This window comes from Acipenser ruthenus, chromosome 5 (genome assembly GCF_902713425.1).
Source record: "Acipenser ruthenus chromosome 5, fAciRut3.2 maternal haplotype, whole genome shotgun sequence".
NCBI lineage: Eukaryota > Metazoa > Chordata > Actinopteri > Acipenseriformes > Acipenseridae > Acipenser > Acipenser ruthenus.
The window spans coordinates 45,384,795-45,404,863 of NC_081193.1; the positions used below are offsets into that span (position 1 = coordinate 45,384,795).

General features: G+C 35.5%; 1 protein-coding gene across 2 annotated transcripts in view; it reads left to right on the plus strand.

Moving 5' to 3' along the window:
* The first annotated feature begins 1,904 nt into the window (after nt 1-1,904).
* Nucleotides 1,905-20,069, plus strand: part of LOC117402683 (fermitin family homolog 1-like) — a 30,570-nt gene continuing 12,405 nt past the window's right edge. Inside the window, exons 1-7 of one of the 2 annotated variants that reach the window (XM_034004063.3) lie at nt 1,905-1,941; nt 3,686-3,807; nt 5,350-5,516; nt 10,691-10,924; nt 16,202-16,342; nt 17,525-17,738; nt 18,120-18,222. In XM_034004063.3, the coding sequence (XP_033859954.3) occupies nt 5,366-5,516; nt 10,691-10,924; nt 16,202-16,342; nt 17,525-17,738; nt 18,120-18,222 (843 nt within the window). In that variant the 5' untranslated portion in view covers nt 1,905-1,941; nt 3,686-3,807; nt 5,350-5,365. Of the gene's footprint in view, nt 1,953-3,685; nt 3,808-5,349; nt 5,517-10,690; nt 10,925-16,201; nt 16,343-17,524; nt 17,739-18,119; nt 18,223-20,069 lie in introns of both variants that reach the window. The other variant, XM_059024268.1, reaches the window with a different exon arrangement.

Below are 20,069 nucleotides of genomic sequence, written 5' to 3' on the forward strand. Positions count from 1 at the left end.
ACCATAAAGACTTTACATGATATGTCAGTCACAAGTTCAAAATGTCCGATCAGTATTCTAAGGTAAAACTACTAAGAAACAAAGTCAAGTAGACAAACATTTCGGCCGGTGCTTTTTTCAGTGTACGCTAAGATGAGTCATGTTTTCAAATCTTTTCTTTTTTGCACTGATGGCTGATTTTACAGACCCTGATTATCACCAGTCTTAGGCTAACTAATGTTATTTTAGGTAAAGTAATCCAAGACTAGTGCTAATGGAGGTCTGTGAAACCAGCCAATAATTACTATTCTTTTGTTATTTGTATCAGATTTTCTGTTTTTCATACACAAACTGATCACATGTCCAAACACTTATAGATATAAATAAAAGACCCTCATACACCTTACTGCTTCAGTGGTTGCAAAGCAATAGTTTGCACTTACATTGCTCCTATTTAAAGATATTTCTCACTGGTACATTTTATGCTAGTTTTAATTTTGCACTTGCACAAATAATTATATTGGTTTCTCAACATAAGATTTAAATATATCTGAATACCACTCCCTGTATTTACTCTATTGTAATATCTCAGAAATATTTATTAGCTCTGTGCTCGGAATCCTTCTCAAAATCCTAAGATTTACTGTTTTTTGAAACCTTTGAAAAGTCGCCATCTACTGGTTAGACATTGAATTCCTCTTAATTATTATTCAAATCAGCTAGCTAAAATAAATGTCTGTTTACAAGCCTATAATTAAAAGTTAGCATTCTTTTTTTTCTGGTTTGGTAACTTTATTGTGTGCATTTGGGTGCTATTGTATGTTAACAAAACTAAGGATACTAAACAACAATTACAGGGAAAGGTAAAAAAAAACAAAAAAACCATATGGCATTGAAATGACTTTAAAAATGTTGATACAATAAGCAGCCTTATTCAAAGTAAATTGAGAGATTTAGTGGTAAAACTTGATAGACTATCAACATTTAATATTGGGATATGACATTTTTTTCCCACCACTCCCCAATTTTTCTGTCTAAAAGAAACAGCTTAATTCTGCCTCAAGGTGGCGCCCCTAGACGGTTAGATTGAATTAGCCACAAATAAATTAAACCAAACTGAAATATTTTCGTTGACTAAAATCCTTTGTAAATGAAGGCAACTTTCAAGACATTTACAAGTAAAAGTACTCATTATAGGGTCACATGTATTATATATTTTATAGCGTATCAAAGTGTAGTAAAACACACTATATTATGGTGGTATGGTAAACCATGTATTATGGTTGTAAGGTGGAAAATCTACAGTGGAAATTTAGCATGGCAAACCTTTTAAAGGGTAGCAGTACTCTATAATTTTGATATGCTGTTAATTATTAGATAAGATCATGCCAGGATTGCTATTTCAGATCATGTGTCTGATTATGTTGAAGATATTCCATCACAATTTCTAGAAATACAGGCACACTTTCCTACAGAAGTGACTTTAACTATAAAGCCTGTAAATTGCTTTACAAACTCATTCTAATGAATGTGTCCTAAATGCAGAAATAAATCCAAACTATCAAATGTAGGCATGCAGTACAGTAGAAACAAGTCCAAAAAAAAAGAACTATTGCAAAAGGAAGAAACTGATGTTTCTAGGAGCAGTCATTGGAGACCAATGCGGTATAGGCCTGCATTTGAAGATTTAAATGTTTGTGTTTTAAGATCATAAGGAAGTGTTTATACAATGTGAGTGTAGTCCTGGGGGGAAAAAAAGGACTACATCTCCCAGAAGGTCACAGGCTGAAAAGCCTTCATTTGTTTAATTTAATTTGTTTAATTGTTTGATTGGTAATTATCCCCTGCATGTGGCTATCATTGTAAATTAGAGCCAGGTGCAGGATATTTAAAGAAAGCAGCCAGTCTGTTTGGGGCTACTGACAAAGGAAGAGCCCGGTCATGCGCCATAGAGAGAAAAAGGTATTTAAAAGGTAATCACGCTTTGCAAACGTAGTACCGCAAAGTGTTTGTTTGTGCATTTGTGAATTGTTTTTGTGTTTTATTTGTCAGGTAAATGGCTTAGCCGTCCTGCGTGTTAGTCAGGGACCTGTGCAAAGTTTAGTTAGTGCTCATCAGAGCTAGGTGTTTATTTTGTTTTTGTTTGTTTGCTTGTTTATTAAAAATAGCACGTTGGCGCTTTTGAAAATCCATTTCTGTGTCCTGGGTCTATACTTTTAAAGGGGCAGCGAACCAAAAGTAGTAAGGTTGTGTTACAACAGGTAGATAAGAAAGCAATGCCAATGATACTATATACAAGTATAGTGAAAACACAGGAGGGTATTGTTCCATTCTAATGGAAACATGGCCTTAGAGTGTCTTTAAAAAAGAAACATCCCATCTAGGGATACACACAGCAAGCTGAGTGCTCCTGTGCTTTTCAGGGTTACTGCAGATACACTGTTATGGATTCAATATGGCTGTCCTTCCCCCTTATAGCCTAGACATTGAAGTGGAGTAGTGGTTAGGGCTCTGGATTCTTGACCGGAGGGTTGTGGGTTCAATCCCAGGTGGCGGACATTGCTGCTGTACTCTTGAGCAAGGTACTTTTACCTAGATTGCTCCAGTAAAAACCCAGCTGTATAAATGGGTAATTGTATGTAAAAATAATGTGAAATCTTGTAATGATTGTAAGTCGCCCTGGATAAGGGTGTCGGCTAAGAAATAAATAATAATAATAATTGAAGCCTACATTTAGCATCCCCAGGGGGTACCCTTCTTCACCACACAACTGGGCCCAAAGTACAAAGACTAGGGCACATCTATCAGTAACAAGCTATTGAGAAACAACTTAGTTGAAGGAATAATTCAGTTATTGCTCAGTGTAGTTTCTTGTTAGAAACAATTTCATTCCTTTGCCTTTGCTTCAAAATAGGGCTCATAGTATTTTAGTATTCAAATGGTTAATTTTTATTTGGTATGCCTTTGTTTGAATGTAACAGAAAAGGTGTTGTTGCTGTCTTGAAGTATGCCCTTCTAAAAGAAACATAGGACCCAATACAATTAACATGGGGAAAATCCACACACAATTGAAACACACACAAGCTCAGTATGGATTCACCATGTCTAATAGGATATGTGTGATTATGCTTATCAGTATTTATTATTTTATTGTTCCCTGGGAAAGCCCACATGTGTCATCAGTCTGTCTTGTTTTTTTTTTATTTGGTCCAGGGGGACAATGACAGACACAAACTTGATCACTAATATAAATTATATAAACAATAATACACCAGAAGAAACCTAAATTACTTGAATAAGTAATGTGTTATTTTGCTCTAGTTTATGACGTCACAGAAACCAAAAATTATTTGGTTTTGGTTTGGAAATAGCAGTGTAAACCACAAAATGGAATGATACTGTACTGTTGAAGTACCATTTGAATTCTGGAAACTGTTAAATTTGACAGAAATAACAAGTTATTATTAATAATAATAATAATAATAATAATAATAATAATAATAATAATATGTTATGTTTTGTAGAAGCATTTTATTTTTAGAAAATGTCTGCATAAACTTTTTCCACTTTATTGGCAATATGTTACAGTTCGAGTCACTGTAAAATTGGACGAAATTATGGATTTGCTTTTGTTTACCAAGCCTTTCTATAATAAAAAGTGTAGTGCTTTGGAACATGTACATTTACCTGCTTTACGTGTATCAAGCTCCTATGTGCTTCAGAGACAGACTGGGCGGGTACTCTGACTGTGTCTGAAAAGCTTGTGGTTCACTTAGTCACATACACGACAAGCAGAGAGAGAGAGAGAGAGAGATAGATACTTCTCAGGTAAGTCTTGCAAAACATCATTCGTTTTAATATATATATATATATATATATATATATATATATATATATATAGGCATTTTTTTGGTATCCTGTGTGTACATTATTTACCATTATCTTGTTAATATCATTACGTTGTAAAGCATTTTCAGTGGCCTTTTCTATTTAATAACTATAATGTTTTTATGAATGTACATTGGTTAACATGTCCGTTTACTTGCTGTAATCTCTAAAGATTACATTTTGTTATGCTGTGCTCATAACATTTGTTTCACTTATTATTAAGTTAAATTTGCAGTGCTGTACCAGCGTCAGTGTTAAATGTTGAATTTTACTCCAGAAATTACTTTCGGATTTCTCTTTGTAGTGTATGTGATCTGATCCTACCTACACCTCTTCACGTGTAGTAACTCGCAGAGCAGACATATACACCCCTCGGCAGTTTAGTTTAGAATGTAATGAAACTGTGTTTTCAGTTTTAGCCTATCCATACCAAGCACAATATTTATACATTACTGCCTGTAACAAAGCGAACTTTATCATACGTGATATGTAAGATTCTGCAACAATAAATGTAACTTTTATGTAATGCATCTTGTATAGGGGTAAAGTTTATTCAAAAGTACATCTGTCCCATCTCTAGTGCAGTATACTGAATATAAGGAATATCATTACTGTAATAATGTTCCCGATTTCCTTCTGCTTCATTACTGAAACATGGCCATGGAATATAAGGCAACTTTCAGCCAACTTTTTATAGCCAAGCTAATAGTTTATCCAACATTTGCTAAACAAACCTACCTTTTTGCCTGGGTTATCTTTGAGCTACTGTCTTTTGAACCACCCTTTAAATTAGTCTGTTATGTTAGGAAACTTTGTCTGAAATCCATAAAGCCTTTTACTCCAGTTACAACCATTAATGTTGCAAAAATATAAATAAACTATAGAATACCTAGTATGTTTTAATTAAATTCTAGTGTTTATATAATTTCAATATCATTTTCAGTTGGTGTTCTTTCAGAAAAAAATGGTTCCTTCTTATGGTACTTTGGAGTACAAGGCTTTGTGAATTAAGCTTCTGTAGGATTGTAAACTTATAGACTGGTTTGGTCACTGTGAGAAACACCTGAGGCTACATAATTCACAGTGTGTTTCATGACATAACCATAAATCTAGGGAATCCTGTAAATACCAGGTTTAAAATGAAATCCATGTAAAGTCTATTCATTTTATATCTGTACAGTTGTTTAAAAAATATGACTCTGTAGATCTCATGCGTTCAAAGCAGACAAAACAGTGTTGTTTATATTGGCAGATCACTTTGACTTCCACATTTCTATGACTAATCTGCATGTGCTTGTTATAAAGGAACAAACAGTAGATGAATAATGATACATTTGTGTCACAAAGATTAGCTTAAAAATGCCCAGGCTATGGTAATGCACAGCTGCAGTTTATTTCAAATGTTTAATTTTTATTGACTTCAAGTATTTTTTGTAAACATTTTTTTGTTTGTTTTTTCAAATGATTATTTCATTTTCTCAGGTTTTCTGCTTACAAAATGACTACAACTGCAGAATATGGAGCCACTTCTTGGGAGCTGTGTGTGCAAGTGGAACATCAGTATGAAGGCGAACCAAAGGAGTTTAATATCAGAGTCACAGGAGACCTCCACATTGGGGGGCTGATGCTCAAATTAGTCGAACAAATCCGTAAGCCATGTTTTCACTTATTTTGGAGAATTTGTCTTAAAAATCTTACAACCAGACCAATGTGATGCGCATTTCTTGTATAGTGTTAATTGGCAGAGGAAACGTAATTGTTCAATAGCTCAGAAATTAAGGGATAATTGCGCCTATGCTGTAATAATCTATTCGCTTTGCATGTATCAATAAAAAATAAGTTAAACATACACCGGGGCCTCAGGGCTATAAATAATGCAGATTCTCGACCCATTTGTACTGAGAGCTGGAAAAACTTAATTAAGCATCAGTTATTTTTTTGAGTAATCGTCCTGTTATCACATGATGACAATAGCATAATGTTAAAGTAGTTCAATGGGAATTAGGAATTTAAGAGTTTATTTAAGAACAATAGCTTATTTACTGAGACTTGTGTTTCAGCTTAAAGGGGCAGAATTTCAAACAATTCAATATATAAGTCATAGAGTTACATCAAACATTATAGCACAAAAAAATACAATGTGAAAATGTTTTGGTGAACTGCAACAACCATCCCCGGTCATAGCTGCAGTAAGTAGTACAATTTTCAGATCTGTTTATATTAGGAACACTGGTAAGAGACTAGTGTAGTGCTAGGTACAATTTAAATACGTGTTTGCTGTAGCATGTGTTTCTTTGAAAGCAGCACATTATAGCGAATGGAAGTTCACAACAAATAATGTTTCTGGAATTATTTTGTTACAAAAATTGTTTTTGCGACAACCTCTTTAAGTTGCTGTTAAAAGTGGGTTTCAAGATTCTAAAGTTAGCTTTCCTGGCTTGCTGAGGCAATTTGTGAGGTTTATAATTTCTTATTAGCCACCAATGAGGATCATGACTTAAACAACCAGGTCAATGTATACTTGTATTTGATCCTGTTTCTGTATTGATTTCAAGGCTGAAACTTTTACCTATGTATCCAAGCCAATGAAAAATGTCTGTTCTTGTCAGAGCAAGTCAGTGGTGCTGGAGGAAGATGGGGATAGATCCAATTCATACTGCTTTTGTGTTTCTGCCCATTAAAAATATTCATTAATTCTGTAGCCTATTCTACCTAATACACCTTATTGGTTGTTCTCTCAAATGCGGAAAGATAGGGGATTATGTCTCTGGACATCTCTTAAAACCTACTGTATAAGAAAATACAGCTTTAAGATCTTGAGTAATCTGATGAGTGAGCTGACATTTATATTATTTTTCACCATCCTGCATCAGGAATGATAGAGCTGAGTAACTGAATACAATTTTAATGACCAGCGTTAACTTGATGGGTTTGTCTGACGTAGAATTAATTAGGTATTACTACAGTGCCTTGCATTATTATTATTATTTATTTCTTAGCAGACGCCCTTATCCAGGGCGACTTACAATTGTTACAACATATCACATTATACATTATTTCACATTATACAGATATCACATTATTTTTACATACAATTACCCATTTATACAGTTGGGTTTTTACTGGAGTAATCAAGGTAAAGTACCTTGCTCAAGGGTACAACAGCAGTGTCCCCCACTGGGGATTGAACCCACAACCCTCCGGTCAAGAGTCCAGAGCCCTAACCACTACTCCACACTGCTGCACTTATGCCTTGCATAAGTATTCACCCTTGCATAAGTATTCACCCCCCTTGGACTTTTCCACATTTTGTAGTGTTACAACCTGGAATTAAAATAGATTTAATTAGGATTTTTTGTCACTGATCTACACAAAATAATCCATAATGTCGAAGTGGGGAAAAAAAATCTACATATTTTTCAAAATTATTTACAAATAAAAAACTGAAAAGTCTTGATTGCATAAGTATTCACCCCCTTTGCTGTGACACCCCTAAATAAGCTCTGGTGCAACCAGTTGCCTTCAGAAGTCACATAATTAGTTGAATGGAGTCCACCTGTGTGCAATTAAAGTGTCACATGATCTCAGATTAAATACACCTGTTTCTGGAAGGCCCCAGTTTGTTAGAGAGCATATCTAAACAAACAGCATCATGAAGACCAAGGCGTTATCAAAACAAGTCCGGGATAAAGTTCTGGAGAAGCACCAATCAGGGTTGGGTTATAACAAAATATCCCAAACTTTGAACATCCCCCGGAGCACTGTTAAATCCTTTAAAAAATGGAAAGAATATGGCCTCGGGGGACACACAATATGAGCGTTATACCCGAAGAGCGTTATAAACGGGGGAGAGGGTGGGGGGGGGGCGGCGCGGGACACATAACAACACACATCTGACTAAAATACAAAATAAAATAACTCCCTCTCTATAATGCACATATAGTGAAGCAAAAATGTAACTTTCCGTGAATTAACCATGCATAAAGCACCATGTAAACAACGTTATATTAAAAAAAAAAATGTAACATTCCCACTTGGATCATTTTAATTAGCAGTTTTTAAACTATAAATAGCCTGGCTAAACGGTGGTCAGGAGTTCAGTTCAAAGTGACAGACAAGCAAACCAAGTAGGAGAAGGAGAGCGGGTCGAGTGAGGGGAAGAGGGATTGGGCTCGCCCCAGGTCCGGCTGCCGCAGCGGTCCTGAACCGAAGCTGAAGCATCTTGTCTCCCGGAGAAAGCCGCACCTCCTCTCGCAGCAAAAAAGTGCAATCAAGACTTTTTGGTTTTTTATTTTTAATTACTTTTTGAATATTTCTATAATTGTTCATTCACGTTGAAAGTGTAGATGATGTTGTGTAGATCAGTGAAACAAACTTCTACTTTAATGCATTTTGAATTGTATTTTTTAGGCAGTAGAATGTGAAAAATGTTCAAGGGTGTGAAGACTTTTTCAAGGCACTATATATATATATATATATATATATATATATATATATATATATATATATATAATATAAAATATATATATATAATATAAAATATGTGGACGCTCTTATTAAGAAAAAGACACTTAAACATTCAGTTTGTTAACTTAATTTTTAAGCTGAGGGAACACAGAGCCACTGTATTGCTTGGAATGGCATGGTGCACACCAGTGGAGACTTGAGGAGACTAGTGGCGCCACATCAGCCAATCAAAAGCCCACTTTTAAAATGGGAGAAAATAATTACTGAACAAAGAATAAAAAGAGTAACAAATTCCGACATTCTATTTCTCAGTTTGTGTTATTGCGTACATCTGAAGTGATACAAAATAATTCTGACAGTTCTCTCATTTACAAATTATAGTGTGTGTTTTGGGGGGGGGGGGGGGGGCTTTACTGAGTAATTTATTTTAAATTGGTATCTTTAACAAAAGGTGACGCATTCAAAACAATTTGCTTGTGTGATTGTCAGGAGGCAAATCAGCCAAAGCAGCGCATATTTTGTCAGTGACACGACACAATAAAATAATAAAAAAAGTGGAAAACAAAGAAAAACAAACACACACAGCAGATGCTGAAGGGTAGGGTATATAACATTTGTTTTGGGGGGGGGCGGCGCACACACTGAGTGGGCGGGCCAAGTCAGCCCAGCCGTGTCGACTTAACAGCGAGTGCGGCAGAGCCGGGCCCCGGTGGAGGAAGCGTCTCTCTTTTCTTGCTTTGTTTATATTATTATTATTATTATTATTATTATTATTATTTTAGCTGCAAAAATCAGAGGAAAAAACAAACAGCAGATGCTGTAGGTTAAGAAAGCAGACTACAGTCACCAAATGATGTAGACTGTTGAAAGTAAAGAAAGATTTTTAAAATGGAGTGCAGTTACGCAGTGTTTCAGCTCAGTCCTCAGAAGCCAAGTTTCCGATTCCGGGGAAGTGGCAAGCCGACTTCCACCAATAAATTGCAGGGGAATTAGCAGAAAAACTCAAAGAATCAATCACACAACTGGAGAGGTTAGTTTATACTTACCATACCTACCTGACTGTGAGAAGCAAAAGAGAACGTGATCTCTGTGGAGTGACTACTTAATCTCTCGGTAGGTGGGACCGAGGACGTCACTCCCTGGAGGGGCCTATCAGCAGCTCTGACATAAAATGCTCAGTAAATACCTGACCTGTGGCAGGCATATCCCAAAAGTATTGTTGTTGGTTGTCTTCGAATTGAAAGGGAACCTTTACTTATTTTGTCCTGATTTAACACACCCTTTGTGTTGTGAAAATGTTGGATGTGACACAGGCTAAATCTAAATTATTCTGAGTCAGTGGTTATTCATTAGGATACCTCATTGTACATCATTTACTTCTTTTCAAACAAAATAGTTTTGTAAAGATTTGATTATGCAACTGTTAGATTATAAAGGTCATACTGATGCCTCATGCCTTCTATCATTATATGAGCACTGTAATGTTTTCTAACACACTGATATCACGCTTGTAAAGAAATTTTGTTTTTACACAAAGTACATTGTATTACTTGAAAAATGTAAGTGATTGAACTGGAAACTAATAGAAAACAGTGATAATTATATAAGATTGCTATCACTATCTTTTTGGTAGCAGTTTTCTTTGTATTCTCACTCTGTTTAGTAGACAGACACGGCTGAACCTCACACAGATGAAACAGATGAGGGAATAATTTACAGAAATTCACAAAGTAGACAAAAAATGTGTCAGTTTCTTCTTTTAATGAAGATGATTTATACTATATTACCACAGACCTTGAATTACATGTTAAAACTGATTTGTAACCTAAGCAATGTAGTCTTTCTGTAGGGTGAAAAGATGCACAGCAGTTGCAATTGGATACATATTACAATATGCAGGTTGCAATACTGTATATATGATGGTCCTGGTGGGTTACTTTGAATGATATGTATTATTTTACAATCATTATTCATGATGGGATATTTTAGGGGTATGAGTTTTGTATTCATACTAATCACATGTATTCATCATTCAAAAAATTCTAGTTATGTAGTGCCATAAAAAATATACCAGTAAGAAGTACCAGATAGAACAACTGTGCTATTATATACAGACTAGTTGCATGGGAAAGGTTTATAGTAACATTCTAGTGTACCAGATGTGCTTGGAGTTTAGACACGATTAGGTTAAATACTAAGTTGCTCTTGTAGTGGACAATGAGCATACTATTTTGGTCCTACACGTTGCTGTAATCATACTGTTTATATTAACCTAGAATATACTAATTGCAACCATTTAAAATAAATAAATCTACAAGGTTTTATACAAAAATTGGTTTCGTTTTTTTACTTGTAGAGATTCCTCAAGACTGGTCAGATTACGCTCTTTGGTGGGAACAGAAGAACTGTTGGCTGTTGAAGACCCACTGGACACTGGACAAATATGGAGTGCAGGCTGATGCTAATCTTCTCTACACACCTCAGCACAAAGCTCTGCGGCTACAGCTGCCAAACATGAAGACTGTCAGACTGAAGGTCAGCTTCTCTGCTAAGGTTTTCAAGGCTGTCACTGAAATCTGCAAAACTCTGAGTAAGTCTTTATATATCAATATAGAATATATCAAATATTGCAATACAGTGACAAATGTAAATGTTTAACAGTTTACAGATGCACTTGTGATTTTGCAACATAAGAACACTGATGAAATAATTTAAAACACTAATAGGAAATCAGACAAAAAAACTGCATGATTTTTACTTCAGAGTCTGCATCATGTATTTAAGTTATTTAAGGATTTAAGTTCCATAGTCTTAAGGTCATAGTAGATAGAAGCCCTCCTCCTTGTGTCTTGAGATGGACAGCAGGTAAGAGAGGAGTCTGATCTCTCAGCTAACTGAAGGGAGTGAGGCCTTACAGCAGTTTGTTATCAAAAAATCCAAGGCCATTCACAGCTTATATTTTTAAACAAAAGAAATGTAGCTTTTATTAAAGGGGTTGGCCATTCAGTGTATGCAGAGCTATGAGAAATAATTCCATAAAAAGCTACCAAGATATTGTATCTCTGTATTCTTTGAATCTAGGGACTTGGATGGTGCTCACAGCGCTATGAACTAAATGGACATTTTATTTCCATATTTGGCATGTTCAGTATGGTGTTAGAGCTTGTATCACTCAGAATAAAGTATATGTATGTATGCATTTAAATGGTTATCAATCAATCAATCAACCTTTATTTAATATAGCGCCTTTCACAAAAGCAATGCCTCAAAGCGCTTTACATGGCTAAAACAGAAAATACAAACAGGAAATACAATAATCAAAGTAAATGAAAATACATGAGCAGGAAAGTAAATGCATAAATAAAGAAATAAAACAGAAGTAAATAAAAACAAGATCAATAAAACAATAAGAATGCAATGAAATTAAATGCATAAATAAGTAGATAAAACATATAAATAAAAACAAGATCAGCGAAACAATAAAACCATAGACAATAAAAGAAAACAATCATTTTTAAGATAGATTATAAAAGCTGCAACCGTTGGTGCTTCTCTTACAGAAATGGGCAAATCATTCCATAATTTAGGGGCCCTGTAACTGAAAGCTCTGCCACCAATACTAGTTTTTAAAATTTTGGCAATAGTGAGCAGCCTGGCATCCTGGGATCAGAGAGGCCGCCTAGGAACATATGGAATTAGAAGGTCATTCAGGTAAGAGGGAGCCAGATCATGTAAAGCTTTGTAGGTTATGAGCAGAAGCTTAAAATCAGCCCGAAACTGAACTGGAAGCCAGTATAGGGCTGCCAATACTTGTGTAATATGGTCATACTTTCTTGTTTTAGTTAAAATCCTAGCAGCAGCATTTTGTACAAGTTGCAAACAGGATAAAACTTGACTTGGAATGCCAGAGAATAGACAATTACAATAATCAATAATAGATGTTACAAAGGCATGCATCAGTCTCTCTGAGTCTTGTAGTGAAAGAGAACGTCTTATTTTGGAAATATTTCTAAGATGAAAGAAAGACACTTGGTTACTCTCCTAATATGAGGTTTGAAAGAAAGACCTGGCCAAAAAGTACACCCAAGTTTCTAATTTCAGCCTTCAGTGCACAAGGGAAGATGTTTCCAGTAGATGCACAAAGGTTGGTCTTAGTAGTTTTTTTTTTAACCTTGCAACATTACCTGTTTTATCTGAGTTTAATAATAGGACATTTTTTGACATCCATAGCTTAATGTCAGCGAGGCATGTAGTCAGAATATTTACGGCTGCAATGTCCCCTGGTTTCAGAGAGAGGTATATTTGAATGTCATCGGCATAGAAGTGAAAGTTTACAACATGTCTGCGAACAATATTGCCCAAGTGTAGCATATATAAAGAAAACAAGATCGGTCCTAGAACAGAGCCCTGCGGGACACCACGTGACTTCAGACAGAAGAGAGGAGTTGTCCCCAATTTTAACATATTGTAACCTATTTGAGTGATAGGATTTAAACCAAGACAGAACACTTCCAGACAGTCCTATGATGTTCTCAATACGTTCAATCAGTATTAAACGATCAATATTGTCAAACACTGCACTTAAATCTAAAAGAATAAGAACTGAGGGGAAGCCCATATCTGAAGATAGTAGCACATCATTTACCACTCTTATAAGGGCAGTTTCAGTACTATGACCTGGGCTAAAACCTGACTGAAATTTCTCATAAACATTATGTATGGCAAGAAATGAGTTAAGCTGGTTCACTACCACCCTCTACAAAACTTTAGATAAGAAGGGGAGATTGGAAATAGGCCTATAGTTGTTAAGAATGTTTAGGTCTTAAGTAGGTTTTTAAGCAGGGGTTGTACCAAATTTGGAACAAAACCAGATGAGAGGGAATTGTTAATAATACTTAAAACGGTAGTATCAATCATAGAGAATGCGTCAAGTAATCTTGTGGGAACATGATCTGAAACACAGGTAGTAGATTTTGTTAAATCTGACTGGTTAATCAGAGAAAAGGCTACAAAAGACTGGCCTAGAGCAGCAGGACCTGAGGAAGTGATATTTTGAATGTTTGAGGATGAATGCTCTAAGCTGGGTGCACTATCCGAAATCTGGTTTCTTTTATTACTAATTTTCCTATTAAAATGATTCATAAAATCACTGCTGCATGTTGGTAATCGTGTACTTAATAAAGGCTCCTTCTGCTTGTTTGTTAGTTTAGCTATTGTATCAAAGAGAAATCGAGGGTTATCTTTATTTGTTTCTAAAAGGGCTGAGTAATAGGTTGATCAAGCTGAGGACAGCGCAGCCTTATAGTTCAACACACTGTCTTTCCAAGCAAGATAGAAAACCTGTAGTTTGGTGCTTTTCCATTTTTGTTCATATTTACGACATGTTTGCTTAAAAATACGTGTTGTATCATTGAACCATGGTGAGAATCTTTTTTGAAACCACTTGTTTTATTTTAATAGGTGCAACAGTATCCAAAATATTACTTAGAGTGAAGTTATAGTTATTAACCAGCACAGTTAGGCTATTGATTTATCACAGCTATTGATTTAGTTGTGATGTGTTATTTGATGTGCATGTGAGGGGGATAATGCGTCAGACACAGTATGCGATTATGAAATGATGTAACCGCGGCTTAGGAGTTCTTACTTTTTTTAAATGTTCACTGTCCATTTACGACAGAAGGTGCCCAAGTTGTAGGAACATCTGTACTGCAACTGCAATCACTACTGATCAGTATATGTACAGACAACTAGGTAGTAGATTATTATGTCTTCTTTCAGAGGTGGAGAACACAGCTGCAGTCCTGTATAATTTCCTATGCCAGCAAGGCAAGTTGGTGCTTGTAGTTACAGTGAAACAAATAATAGTTTCTGGATTAAAGTGCCTCCGGTCTGCTGAGTGCATTCTCAGCATAAGTAGCAGTGGGCAGCAGTGTGGAGTAGAGGTTAGGGCTCTGGACTATTGACCGGAGGGTCATGGGTTTAATCCCTGGTAGGGGACACTGCTGCTGTACCCTTGAGCAAGGTACTTTACCTAGATTGCTCCAGTAAAAACCCAACTGTATAAATGGATATTTTTATGTAAAATAATGTGATATCTTGTAACAATTGTAAGTCGCCCTGGATAAGGGCGTCTGCTAAGAAATAAATAATAAAATAATAAGTAACGCCAAATATTAACTTTTTGTAACTGAAAAATCTTTGTGTTGTATGGAAACCAGGTGACATTCAAGCTCAATACATTGAGCAGTTTTACTTTATTTGCTGACAAAAGCAAATCATCTGAAAGTTTATAATATTTTCAAACATTTAAACTGTTTAGATAGATATATTAATAGACACAACAAATGTCATTTTCAGTGTGTTCATTTGGTTTCACATTGAAAAATAAATTTTTCAAAATGTTTGTCTTCCGATTTATAGGGTTCTGTGAATAAAGCTTTAACTTTGAATTGTTTAAAGAATATATTTTAATCTGTTTTAATAAATATGTTGTTGTGAAAGAAACCAACAAACATTTCATGAATATTAAACTTTATATAATCTACAGCAAATTACAGAAATGTCTAAATGTCTAATAAAATTAAGTGAACTCCTCTGTGGCCATATCTCCAAACTGATTATTTTGAGAAATATGGCACAATTTGTTTGTGCGATATGAACTACAGTAACAACATAAATTCATGATAGAGTCCATCTTAAACCCCCAATCTAAAATTATGAATAGGCCCAGTCAGAACTGAGTTTACATTACTCTTTTTAGAAATGAAAACCTAATTATTTTTTACTATGGCTTGTAAAAAAAAAAAAAAAAAGATAAAACCTAATTAAAATTTTAAGTTTTAATTAATTAGGTTTTATCATCTCTGTCCACAAATGTTTTTGAGGATAGAATAAACAGTTTATTAACAGTCCCTGTTGATGTCTGCATTTTCTGGGCAGATAAACGAAGGGCTGATTACAGGGAATATTGTTTTGGTTTGGGGATTACCTTTTATTATAGGCCCTCACTGTTTGTAATATGCTTTATAACTACAATTATTTGTAATTGTCTGCTTGGTAAATTTGCCAGTCATAGGAGACAGCTCAGAACATGTTAAAACATCCATGTCAAAGTATAATACTACCAGGTGAAAACCAGGTGAATTTGTTCCAATCTACATGATGTGTGAAAAGTGAATATACTGGTATTCAGAATGTTACAGTAGGCAGTTTACTTGTTATTGCAAGAAATCCTCAGGAAAATCACTTTCTGTTCTGACATAAAAATTCATGATATAAATGTTGACCAATTAGTGTTATATAAATATATCTATGTTCCAATGTTCTTTATTTGCCTTTCACAAGAATAGTCCTTAGATCTGATCAGTGTTCTGTAATACAGTACTTAGCCCTGACACCCATAATTACTATAGATTCCACTGTCTTTTTTTGAAAATGTGAATGTCCAGTAGATGACCAAGATCTCAGGTCATTAGTGCATTGGTCTCCCTTTCCTTTCTCCAGCATATACAACAGGCAGGCATAGGTGTGCAACAAGAGATTGACCCTCACGGCTTGTATAGTCCGGAACCCTACATGCATTCCTGAATTTCAGCCTTCAGACTGCTTAAGATTGCTTCCACATGTGATTTCACATCTGTATAGGCAGCCAGCTATGAATGCAATGACCAGATACTTGAGATAATAGTAATGAGTCAGATCATTAAGCTGGAATAAAAGGTTAAGCTTCCAAAACTTTATGAAGAGTTTAACATCTGTACATAAAGTATATTGCATCATTATTTAAATACCTAAAAACAAATATGTGTATATGTATATACTATGCTATGGACAGATCTTGAGAAAATGTCTGTATGAATTCCAGATATCAGAAGGTCAGAGGAGGTCTCCTTACTGAAGCCACTAGATGAACCACAGAAAAAGAAGAAAAAAGAAAAAAGCAACAATCCAATCATTGAAGACATTTTAAATTTGGACAACACTGCAGTCACCCCGGGATCTGCAGGTAAATCAGATTTTATTAGTCAAAATGTCCATTTAAATGTGTTGTACAAAAGGTGTTTCCCTTTTTTAGTGTTTACCTTCTCTACTGTTCGTCATTCACACAGGCGTGCATGAGCCATAGACAGCGCTATTAGATCAATTGGATGGCTTTTGACAGTTAGCAAAGGTCTATATTAGAAGCCTGCTACCCTACAATGGGTTTGTCCAGCACTGTTTGCATCGTTAAACCAATCAGTAACATTGCTAATTTGAAGTAACCTTCCACAGTACAAACCAAAACGACAACATGTTTACATTTTTAATGCATACATACGGTGCTTTGCATTCAACAATAAATGAAGAGATGTTGATCAAAAAGCAACTTTAAATCAGAAAGATAGAGGAAAATGTTAATGTTGCATAGGAGGTCTACTGTATTAGGGACTTTCACTGTAAACCTGTTTTTCATTTACAAGACTAACATCTAGCTGCTCTGTAAATCGTTTAAAATGAATACCTTTACTTGAGGTGCAGAGGTCTCCATTCCTGGTGCACACTGCACTATACACTACTTTTGTGGAAAACACCTGAAGGAATGACATTCATTATACAAATGGCATGATAAATCCACTGCAAAATGAATGGCAATATGTCTGTTCAAAATAAAGGTATGTCTGCTTGATTTTCACAGGTGTGTATTGTCTCAGTATTTTTTCATTAAGTTTTGTGCTCACTCTGTAGACATTGGTGTTACTGTTAAAGTGGCACAGAGACAATTATATAACTACAGTAATCCAATTCCCACATAATCCTTTACAATTAGTGTTGGTTTTAGTTACTGTTTTCATAAAGGGATAAGATACATGTGAATATTTTTAGTTGCTGAAGCCAGTGCTTGTAATACTGCACATGTACAAAGCAATTAGGTCATTCTAAGTATTCCTGCAACAATGTTAGACAGATGAACCAAGTGAATTCATGAACCATCAATTGTTACCAACTGAGATCTCAAGAAAAGTTTGGGCCTGTTTAGTAATTGGATTTGTTACCTCCATGGAGAATAAGAAGCTGCAGAAAGTTAAGTTGATGTACACTGTGCTGTAAGACATCCTTTCTACTCTGTGGCTATAAACATTTCAAACACCTCAAACATCTCAAATATGACCTACAACTGACTGGGAGTGTCTTTTTGTTTCCTTACTAGCAAGCCCTGGGCTGTACAGTAAAACCATGACACCTATATACGATCCAGTCAACGGAACTCCAGTGTCTTCTACCATAATGTGGTTCAGTGACAGTCTACTAACAGAACAGAACTGTAATATCCTGGCTGTCAGCCAGCCAAACTGCCCACCTGAAAAACTAGCAAAGCTGTACCAGCCACTATCATTAGTTGACAAAGCGACAATAAATGCAGGGTAAGATTGCTTGTTGCAGGGGTTAATTGGGAGATTTAATTGGGTGTTTTTTCTTTCTCATGAACTCTTTACTTACTGTTACTAATACTGCTAATAAATAAATATGTAAACATTTAGTAATATTACTAGTTGTATAAACTGCAGGAGTTCACTGCCTTATTATATTACAGTTGCTATGTGCCATAAAGATTGCAGTCACTGACTGACTTAAGTACGTTTATTTTGGGGTTCAGGTGACACTGTAAACCCAAGAGAGCAAAGTTAAGTAGTTTATACAGTGTAATGGTGCAGCCTTCATAAAAATTACAGCCTTATTACAAACAGTTGGGTGTATTTCTTATATTAATTATTTTCTTTTTTTTTATCATTTTCTATTTGTAGATGGTTAGATTCATCCCGCTCACTCATGGAACAAGGCTTTCAGGAGGAGGATAAACTTTTGTTGCGCTTCAAGTACTTCAGTTTCTTTGACTTGAACCCAAAAGTAAATACCTAACTTATAATACTGGCACCTCCCAAACACGCAGAGTCTACATTAGAAAATCTTACATATAACTCCATTGGTAATACATCTACATTCCAACAAGTGTGAATTGCACCTGGTCAAAATATGCTTCCATTTTGTTGTTGACAAAGCTTAAAAAAAAAAAAAAGAAAATATTATAACTAGGGCTTCTGTTTTTCAGTTTTTATTAATAGTATTTTTCTGTGCTTATTTTTTAGCTATTTTCGAGTTTTATGTATATCATTTTTTTCGGGGCTTTTGTTTTTGATATACTGTATGAAATTAGTGTTTTCGGTTACTTTCCAAAATGCTTGAGCGTTTTTTTTTTTCTGTCAAAATATGTATAGCAACTCAACAGTACTTAGTTGCACACTTACGTTGTACCTTCTTTCCATTGCTGTCTTCCACAACGAAATCCCTATGGCCACGGGCACATTCTTCTGGGGTTTTTGTGTGTAGGCATTTCTTTACATTTCGACACAATTCCATTTTAAATCCTCCATATCTTAACTGTAATACAGCTTTAAATCCCGCTAACAAGCCTCCATCCTGATTGTAGTCTCGTTTTAAATCTCACAAGCGGAGTCTCCAATAGAAATGTAGGAATGTGCTTTCACTCAGTAGTTGGGGCAGTTTACAAGCAAAAACTAAAAAGCGTGACAACAGATCTCTTGCGCTTTTATGGTCATGACAGTTCTGCTTCCACGTTTACATGAGAGTTTAATTTAGAGAGAGAATTTAGTCGTCCAAATGCAAACGACTTCATTAACAATAAAATAATGAAAGGGTTTATTTAAATATCACCAAACGCGCTGAAAAGCGATGCTGCGCGATAAAGGATATCGTTCAAATAATGCATAGGGGTTTACATGAGGCTTTAGGCTTTCAGCAGGAGCTGGGGTAGGCACCTGCAGTTCTCTTGTTATTGTGCGCAGAAATTTGGCGTGCAACACAACCATCTCTTGGTGCTGTTTATCAGCGTGGTCCAGCCTTTCCAAGAGGTGGCTGTATTGCCGATCCTGCCTGGCAGCGGTACGTGCAATCAGGTACATCCTTCTGTACTCCAGGCGCATCAGACGATGCTCCAGGATCAGCAGCTACAGCATTCAAACCAACTTTAATTTAAACAGTTGTGAATTGCTTCACAGCTTTTGTTTTACATGTGAATCATAAGAATAATATGTGAAAAACAAAACATATCGCATATGCGCACACACTTAGCCTGACATGTGTAAAATGGCTTGATATCTCCAACCATTTGTTTTTTCACAAATTATTATTAGGATTCACATGTAAAACAGAAACTGTGAAACAATTCACAATTGGTACTCCTTAAAGTTGTTTTGAAAACGCTAGCTGCTGTGGTTGGGGATTTCAAGCACTTTTAATTGACGCTGGGACGGTGGTGTGTATATGCGATTATATTATTGTATTTCACAAATTATTCTTAGGTTTCACAGGTAAAAACAGAGACTGTGAAACAATTCACATTTGGCCTCCTTTAAATTAAAGTTGGTTTGAGCACGGTAGCTGCTGTGGTTGAGGAGATAAAGCCATTTTACGCGTCAGGTAGGCTGTGTGCGTATATGCGGTATGTTATTGTTTTTCACAATTTGTTTGATTGAGATGTAAAGGAGAGCTTGTGGAACAATCCACAATTAGTCTTCTTTACATTAAAGTTGGTTTGAACGCTGTAGCTTCTGTGGTTAGGGAGATAAAGCCCTTTTTACACTCGTCTGAAGTTAAGTGTGCGTATATACGGTATGTTATTATTTTCCAGAAATTATTCTTAGGATTCACATGTAAAACAGAGACTGTGAAACAAT